This window comes from Strongylocentrotus purpuratus, unplaced genomic scaffold (genome assembly GCF_000002235.5).
Source record: "Strongylocentrotus purpuratus isolate Spur 01 unplaced genomic scaffold, Spur_5.0 spur5_scaffold_17, whole genome shotgun sequence".
NCBI classification, from domain to species: domain Eukaryota; kingdom Metazoa; phylum Echinodermata; class Echinoidea; order Camarodonta; family Strongylocentrotidae; genus Strongylocentrotus; species Strongylocentrotus purpuratus.
The window spans coordinates 6600663-6610115 of record NW_022145602.1 but is presented as its reverse complement, the minus strand read 5'-3'; the positions used below and the strand labels follow the sequence as shown (position 1 = coordinate 6610115).

Sequence of the window (9453 nt, the reverse complement as noted above, 5' to 3'; positions counted from 1 at the left end):
TCTCATTTAAACCTTTTGTATTTCAGCTTTAAAAATAATGTATCTCCCCTCTTCATCTACTTTATTTTTTTTCCTTCAAAATCTAAATGATTAAAAAATAAAATAAGAACCCTTCTACTATGGTTTGACCCATGACTAAAAAACATTTGCCCTCCCCAATCTTGTTTCCACCGCTCTTCTATCTCTACTGTACTATATGTTTCTTGTAAGAAAATTATACTATTCTTTTTACTTTTGCACCATTCAAAAATATTCACTCTTTTTAGCCTATCTCTTATTCCTCTAACATTTAGTGTCATGAAAGATAATTTCACTGCCATGTTATGTTATGCGCGCACATACACGCACACACACACACACACACGCATATATGTATGTATACTATAGATATTATGAGAGCTTATTATCTTTTAGAAAAAGTACAAAACAAAATCCAAAGAAAATGTGTCTCGTAACCTGTGCTAATGATAATTGATATTAATGAAATACTCTTCCTTATGAACAAAATAGATAAGAAATTTGAAAATAATATTGTGTTTATTAGCTTACACATAATAATACTAATACTAATAATAGTGAACATTTGTAACGCGCCATGTCTGTCCAAATTGACACTCCTGGCGCAGTTGTGAGAACATTGAATAATTTTGACCTTACGTATATCAAGTAATCAAAGAAAGAAAGCAAACTAATTACACAGTTAACATTCTTCAAGAAGTGGAATCGAAGAGCCAAGGTAACACAGCAAATCAAACTCAATAGTCGTGATAAAACAAATGAATTTAATTTGTTCTTCGTGTTCGCATACGACAAAAGGGGATACATACAATACTAACTAATCAAAAAGTACTTCAATGAGCTTTTGATGGTTTTAACTTTGTGTTGTGTTACAAGAAATGTCATTTGTATTAAAAGGGTTTATAACTTTCTGATAAGAATTAATCTATGTTGTGATGCCTCACAAGGAAAATGATAATTTTCGTTCATTTCGATTTGGTCTGAAAAGATATAAGCTTGGTCTCAGAGGAAATAGACAATTAAATTGAATATTATATCTCTATGCCAGACGGTAAAAATCAAAAGGCTTCCATTTCCTCAGAGAAATGCAATAATAATAATAATAATAGAAAATAAATGAAAGCGAACACAACAAACAACATCAACAACAACAGAAAATTCCTTTTCTTTGATTATTACGACTGTGAGTGACAGGGTGTTGTAGCCATTGCGGATTGAACACAGGACGTAGTTGCAAAGATACTGCACACGACCTCCCATGCAACGTTACCTTCCGTAGTAACATCTTCGCCAGACCGGATCGACAGTAATTCCTTTGCGAACGCCAAATATTGCTGATAATGTGAATCAAACGTTTTTGAATAGCGCATGACACTCGGGCATAATCGCATGTTTCTATATGCGCTTTACATAACTGAATACAGATGGAATGGAAATGGTGAACTGAGTTCATAATTGTGAGATTACAAAGTGCTAAATAAATATGTTTTCAAACTACTTCTGAACTTTTCGTATGTTTCTATACTCCTAAGATATTCCGGCAAGTTATTCCATACAAAAGTGGCTGCATATGAAAATGACCTTTCCCCGTACGATTTTGTCATTAAGTATGGGACATAATATACAAACTTTTTACTGGAATGCAGTGTTCTTTATGGTATATGCTGTTTACAAAATATTGCAAACTATTGTTCAGCTTTACCAGAACTGGACCTTCTCTTTAAAAGGATTTTGATGAGAATAACATTAGCGATGAATATAATCTGAACGACACCAATGATGTTGAAAACCTTGGTATATGAATGGAGGGCATCAAACAGAGCTCCTGTGAATATAGAAAGAACAAAGAAATAAATACTTCATTAATTTGTATCCACTTTCAACATGTTACATTTATATGTGATTTTTGTGTCCGGGACTGTAAGATGATAACATGCATGGTTTCAACTGTACTGTAAAACTGCAATTACATAAAACGATGCAAAATTATACTTATGAATAATAATAATAACAATAATATTGGATTCTTATATGGAGTGCTTGCTCAAAATGATTTAATATACACAAGTAATTGTGGTCATTGGACCTCTTTGGAACCAGGAGGGCGTTTCACAAAACTTGTCATCAGTGACAAATGATGGTTTTTGTTATAAGCTACTGAAATCCTTGCATCTGATTGGTTATCAATAGATTTGTCACTGATTTCTGTCAATCGTCATTGAAAAAGGGCTTTGTGAAACGGGTCCCAGGTCTATTTATACACCGAGTTTGGCCTATACCCGTTTCTAATTAGGTACAAAAATACGTATGTTGCTAATTTGTTGGGTGATCGAATAAAAAATAAAAAAAACATAACGAGCAAACGAACAAAATAATGATTTATCACGCACCGTGTTGTGTTAAGCCACGCACAATTATATTATAGTTTGAATAATGTGTGAACTTTCTGATCAATGAAGAGCTTTGTGAAATAATTACTTTACATAAATATTAGTCATTGGAACGTGTTTGAACAAGATTCCATTATATAGTGCGAAAAATTAATCAAGGTGACAAAACAAGCAAACAAAATAATTGATCACCCACCGTGTTGTGTCCAATTACGGATACAGTTACTCTAGTATGTCTCTGGTCCAACTGTAACTAATGAGGCCAAACTCATTCTGTGTATATAGAGTACCGAAGTGCATACGTCATATATTCGCTCGTCGTCCATGTTACTGGTTCTAAACAGAAGAGCCTGTGCATGAAGTTCAACGCGAATTCATTCAAGCAAGTTCTGGAGCTGGGTAAATTCAGTTTTGGGGGCTGGTGGGATCAACACAGTATTAGGGACTTTTAGATTTGCACATCGACATGTTGGACTGCTACGTGTGACGTCCTTGTAAGGCACTGGCAGCGCCTTACAAGGACGTCACAGTGCCTTAAAGGTACTATGTCCCTTTTGCAGCCAACCTCAAATGCTGTAGAACTGTGCAGGAATTATGAATATGTCATGTATGTCCTATCTGTGAAATTTATACTTTAGCAGTGTCTTCATATTCAAATTATGCAAGGAAACCTGTTTACTTGCTAGACTGCACTGTCAGACACTATTGAGTGACTGACTGGCTTTTTTTCTTCTTTGGTAATAACATACATGAAAAGAGTTGTAAAGGGTACATGAGCATTTGTCTACATCAATAACCCACTTCTTGTGATGGCCAAGATAAAACTGATTGAATCTTTGTGCAGCATAAAACGTATGACCATTCGGTACAATTGTCTGAAAATCAAGACTATTACTTTTGGGCTTTATAGCCCTAAAGTCGATTTGACAACTCATAGTCTTTATTTTCCCACTTGAAGACATTTTCAAGCCCCACCTTTTTTAGGGAAGTTCTAAATTAGTATTATCTTTCAAATGGAGTTGGAATTTAACTTTTTCATTTTTTTGGCCTGCAAATGGGACATAGTACCTTTAAGGACATCACACGTAGCAGTCCACTATGTCGACGTGCAAATCTAAAAGTCCCTATTGTTTAGCACTGTCTGGAACCAGCAACCTCGACACTTGGCCACGCAGTATGACATCGCACTTCGGTACTCGATGTATTTAGGTGGACAAAATGGAGACGCACTTAACTTACCTGTTACAAACCCACTGGCGATGAGCCCGACGGCGACGACTGCACAATTAATTCCATAGGCCGTACTGAAGTTATCTTCCCTCTTCACCGCGACTTTCAGAAATCCGAAGATGGTTGTATCCAGAGTAAACAAGCAGAAACCCTGGACAAAGGCCAGACAAGCGCGGCTGATGAAACCGTCACCGAAGCCATCTAGAAGAAACGTCACGCTGCAGATCGCACCGGTTATGATGTACACGGGAATCATGTCCGTCTGTTTGGCCAGTAAGACCACGGTAATGGTTCGGCCAATGAGACCAGCGATGCCACTAATAGATGCTAGAAGGACAGCCCTTGATTGGATGATGCCAACTTGCTCGGCGTGCGGCACGAGAAAGAGAACCCATGCTTTGATAATATAGGCGTGAAGAAGGACTACGGGGAGAGTGACTAAAAAGACGTGTTCTTGGAGTATAGGTTTGAAATACTGTTTCAGGATTGATCCGAATGAGCCGAAACTGCCCCGGCTATCTCCATTTCGATTTCCATCTGAAGCAGCAGAAGGTTGAAGAATGTTACCAATTTCGCCATTCTCAGGGATCAAAGCTTTGCGTTCCTCTGCGTCACTACATGTATCGCTCCCATTCTCTCCTCCAAGTTCAGTCGTATAAACTTTCTCTATACTTCCTGATTCCAAGATTGATCTAGATGACCAAATAGTGCCACTGCGATCCTCAGAATCTGAAGCATCATAGGATTTGTGGATGTCAATGCCATCATTCCCAATGCACGACGTAATGTGTTCTTCTGCGCTAATGCCTGAATCGGTCTCATTCTTTCCTACGAATTCAATCGCATCTTTGTTAATGCTATCTGATTCTTTCAGGCTGGGATTATTGTTCTGAACATTGTTAGTCGGATGCACCTCCTGACCACTCCGCTCTGTCTTTTCCTTGGGGCTCCGTTCACATATGTCGGTATTTCTCTCGCGCGCTTTTACCTCGATAATCGCTAATGCTTCCACTCTTTGATCTCCGTCACTTTCACTCATCCCTGCCTCTATGAGAGTCATGGAATCATTAGAACTGTCTTCCCGCTTCGTTATGACTATGTCTTTAGAGAATGGACGTCGAAGCGCTGCTGCGCATGCCACGACATGAAGCTGGATTGCTCCAAGAATGAGGAAAGTCCATGTATACCCGTAAGTTTCTAAAGATCTGTCTGTGATGATGGGAAGAACCATTATTCCGACCATGCTTCCATATAGTGATAGTGAGTTCATTAGGACAAATTTCTTCGGGAAGTAGTCGTTTATTAACAGGGTGTTAGCGTGAAAAATGCAGGCCCCACCAATACCTGTGATAAAGGTTGAGATAGACAATTATGAACTAGAATCAGCAACGTATTGAAATGAGGCTTAATGAAATTCTTTAAAGCTTAACAGTGTTTTTCAATACCACTTAGGGAAATGGACGTTTTTGGAGGACAGTGGGAGGTTTCCGTAACGAGGAATGTTCACATCAGTGAACATGACTGATCTTTTGACCATTGTTCGCTCTGTCATAGAAACACTATTCAGTCAAAAGTCATTTTTCTAATTTAATCAAATTTAATCCATATATCTTTGTTAAGTGCCATGCTACAAATTGTTTCATTTAGCTGTTATGAATAATTTTATTTCAATAGTCAGAATGTGAATTGCATACATTACGCGTTGTTAGGTAGGAAAAGCCATTATGAATGTCCAACCTAGCAACGATTAATTTTACAAAAAATTAGCATTCTGACAATTGAAATACAATTATTCGTAACGGGTGATTGAAATAATCTGTAATAACGCACTTAACAAATATTATTTCATTTAATTTAATTACATTACGAAAATAGCATATAGACAGATTTTTCTTTAAGTACTTTGAAGAAAAAAACGTATTATTAACTATTCAATCTGGGATGTCTTTATTAAATTATTTACCTTGTATAGTAATGTCATATATTCCTTTTACAATATACCAGATCCGCGTTGAATAAATTTTGCCATGGTAGTGTGATGGCAAAAGTTACCATCAATTGTAAGTTTTATGCAACCGGGGGCCAGGAATACCAAAGACTTTTCCTTGTCATCTATACGTACCCCATAATTTCGGAGATTTGGAAAAACAAAAATTAACAATGGACCTATGCAGTGGAATTCAATGCAAATTAAAACATCTCAAACCTAAAGTTTTTTAAGTCAAAGTCAAAGAAATTTATCAGTATTCTTAACAATGGGATGATATTCCTACTTATATATATATATTTATTTTGTAGTAAACCTAGTTTTGTATTTTCAGATAGGTATAACTGTTTTGGATGCTACCCCCTCCAGCAGACATGCTTCGTTTTGTTTGTAGTACTTTATGTTATTTTCTTGTATATATCTTGTCATTTTTAAAATCTCCTGTTGTATGCTGCATGTAAAATTATTGATTTTTCGCTCTCTTTTAATTTTTTTTTCTAAACAGGGAGCCGCCCCTTCGATTCCCCCTCCGCCCCGCGAGTCCTCTTGTGTGATAACTTACCCGAAAACGCCAGACATAGACCAAACACTATGGTGCTGGTTGCAAATGCGCATGCTCCTAGACCAACGGCGCATATTATTCCGCCGAACATGGCCACCAATCGATGATTATATCGCACTAGGATGAAGGTGATAACAGGACCTGCAAAAAAGCAAACAAATGACTATGTATTAAAGGGATCGTTTAACAATGTTAAATCTGAGATGCACGGCCCTACGTATTATTTTATATTAATTTGGGCTATTTCAAGAAGTGGGTTATTGATGTAGATACAGCTCATTAATGTTATTACTAAAGAAAAATTAAGTCAGTCATTCACTCAATAGTGTCCAACAGTGAAGTCTAGAAAGTAAACGGGTTTCCTTGCATAATTTTAATACTAGAACACTGCTAATGTTTGAATTTCACAGATAGGTCATACGTGACATATTCATAATTCCTGCAAAGTTCTACAGAATTTGATGTTGGCTGCAAATGGGACATATATAGTACCTTTAAATCCTGTTATTAATACGGTAGATTAAGTCAGTTAACAAAAGCATGTCGGCCTCCACCCAGACCACTTCTATGGGCATATTCCATGATTATGATTTGCTATGCATACGGGCCTGTTCCTACGATTCCGTTGATATGATTGTGTTCCAATGTAAATATGATTTTAACAATTTAACCATTAACGATACATCGTCTTTTCCCTTTGTTTGTCTTTCTCTCTCTCTCTCTCTGGAACAACAAAATCACTATTATGAAAATGTAATTTGACAATAACTTACCCGATAACATCATGATCGAAGCAGGCAAGCTACAAACCAATCCGACACTGGCATAACTGGCATCGAGACGGTCGACGATCTCGGGGATGAGCACGCCGAAAGACTTGCCGACGCCGTATCCCAAGAAGCACATCGTGGCCTTGCTGAGGACAATGATATAGCCCCACTTCCAATTAGAAACTTCTTTTCCTGTAGGAGACCCCATATCTCTGACGCCAGTTATTGTTCAAGAAAGAGTAATAAATTATTTACGTTTCTGTTGAACAACGCTGGAGTATAGTGCCCTAAATAGTAGGCCTAGCTGCACTAGCCCAACCTTCCTTGAAAATAGTTTTTGCGATACTGGCGCCTAACACCATCACCATATATTTGCAAAAGACATCCCTGTACGCCAACCTCCAATTGGAAACATTCCATCCAACGTCAGCTGATAATGAATCTGTGATACTTTCTGTTGAAAAACTGTTGAAGAAGTGATTTTAATACAATATATTCATCGAGAATGATTTTGTGACACCGGCTCGCCCTACAACACTTGTAAAAGACTTTGATAGTTTGGCGGCACGCATGGCTGAACAATAATTTTGCACATTGAAAATTGTACACTGACAACACCATGCAACAGCAACAAAAATGTTATCATATTTTCAGGCGATGATTTGGTCTTATAGCCGTATCGCAATCATAATCAGGGGCGGATCCAGCCCGCGGCAGGGGAGGGGGCCCAATTCGTGAGAAAATATTTAGCGGCGAAACAGCCGGCCAATAATTCGCATAGGGGGGAGGGGGAGGGGGGTAGTGAGCACTAATTTATTTATTTTTTTGCTCCCGAAAATTTGAAAATCGTGCCGGCCGATAATTCGCTCAGGGCCCCCCCCCCCCCCCCTGGATCCACCACTGGTGTCCAACAATTTTTCACAAAATAACTAAAAATTTCTATTGTGGAAAATGTATGACTCCGGAGAGTCTTTGTATTTTAGAGTACCTAGATAATATGCTTTCCATAATACTCTCATTATCTTAGCCTGCTTATTCACTCTTTCAATTCAATGAATTTGAATATTTCTGTGCATAAACCTGTACAATTATACTATAATTACTTTTACCTTAATTATCTCAAATCTTTTTTTTGAAGAGCACCTAAAAGATTGTAAAACAAAGGTGTTTTTAGTATTATTATAATCATGAAGTTTTTATCGCTATGCACATAATCAAGAAACTCAGGTTACCTGTTTACGTTTCTATTCCATATGGTGTTTAAACTATTATGATAATCAGAAAGGTTTGATTGTCGTGCACTAATCAAGAACCTAAGGTCACCTGTTTACGATTATATTCCATATGGTGTTTTAATTATTATGATAATCAGAAAGGTTTGATTGCCGTGCACTAATCAAGAAACTAAGGTCACCTGTTTACGATTCTATTCCTTATGGTGTTTTAACTATTATGATAATCAGAAAGGTTTGATTGTCATGCACATAATCAAGGACCCAAGGTTACCTGTTTAAGATTCAATTCCATATGGTGTTTTAATTATTATGATAATCAGAAAGGTTTGATTGTCATGCACATAATCAAGGACCCAACATAACCTGTTTACAATTCTACTATTCCAAACGGTGTTTTGTATTGTAGCTTGTTTTATATGCTAAGGAGTATAATCAATCCATCGGAGTGAAAACATGATTGGAATTAGTACATACAATCCATGATTGTGCAAATCGATATCTGGGGCAGGCAACGTTCGGTCAGATTTTAGCTTTATATTCAAACAACGTTTTGCTTAACTTTTTAATTTTTTGTTAATAAACAAAACCTATAGACGCCATGTATATATTTTAAATGTTTGTTTATTTTGCTGACAGAATATAAACAAATTGTTGCTGAGACATGTTGAAGAAAAATGGTCTAATGGAAAAAGGAATAGATTACACTTTTCAGCTCATTATTGAATACAGGGAGGAGAAGTCCACCCTGATATTAAGTTAGCTTCATTAGAAGCAGAACAATAATTTGGGTTTTCTGTTATGCGAGCCAAATATCGGTACGTAATGGTGACCAGCATTGACGTAGTCGGGGGAGGGGTGCAGGGAGGGGCGATTTCCCCCTCCCTCCTCCGCAAAGCGCCGAAGCTTTGACGTTTCATTAAATTATCATAAAAAAGAAGACGATTCGCTTTACCGTTCTTGAAAAAAACCTCGTCTGAATTCAGTTTATCCTCCCCCCCCCCCCCCCCCTCCCGCGCGAAGCGCCGAAGCTGTTACGTTTCATTAAATCATTAGAGAAAGAAACCGCCCCATGGCTACGCGTATGCGGTCAGATGAACATATTTTGATACCTTTGATAAATTACGGTCAGATAAGCATTCAGGGGCCCGCCTTAGGGCCCCTGGTGGGGTCGAGGGTGCAGAAACTCCAGAAGCTCAGGGGTTTTAGGCATTAAATTACCGTCATATTAGAATCCAGGGGTCCGTCTTTGGGCCCAAGACGG

General features: G+C 37.7%; 1 protein-coding gene across 1 annotated transcript; it reads right to left on the bottom strand.

Annotated features, from left to right (window-relative positions):
- Positions 1-651: 651 nt before the first annotated feature.
- Positions 652-4776, bottom strand: LOC115925047. The gene is made up of 2 exons (XM_030988197.1): positions 3648-4776; positions 652-1843 (listed from the first exon to the last, which is right to left on the bottom strand). The coding sequence occupies exons 1-2, from the start codon at positions 4696-4698 to the stop codon at positions 1704-1706; spliced, it is 1191 nt and encodes a 396-aa protein (XP_030844057.1). The 5' UTR covers positions 4699-4776; the 3' UTR covers positions 652-1703.
- Positions 4777-9453: the final 4677 nt, after the last annotated feature.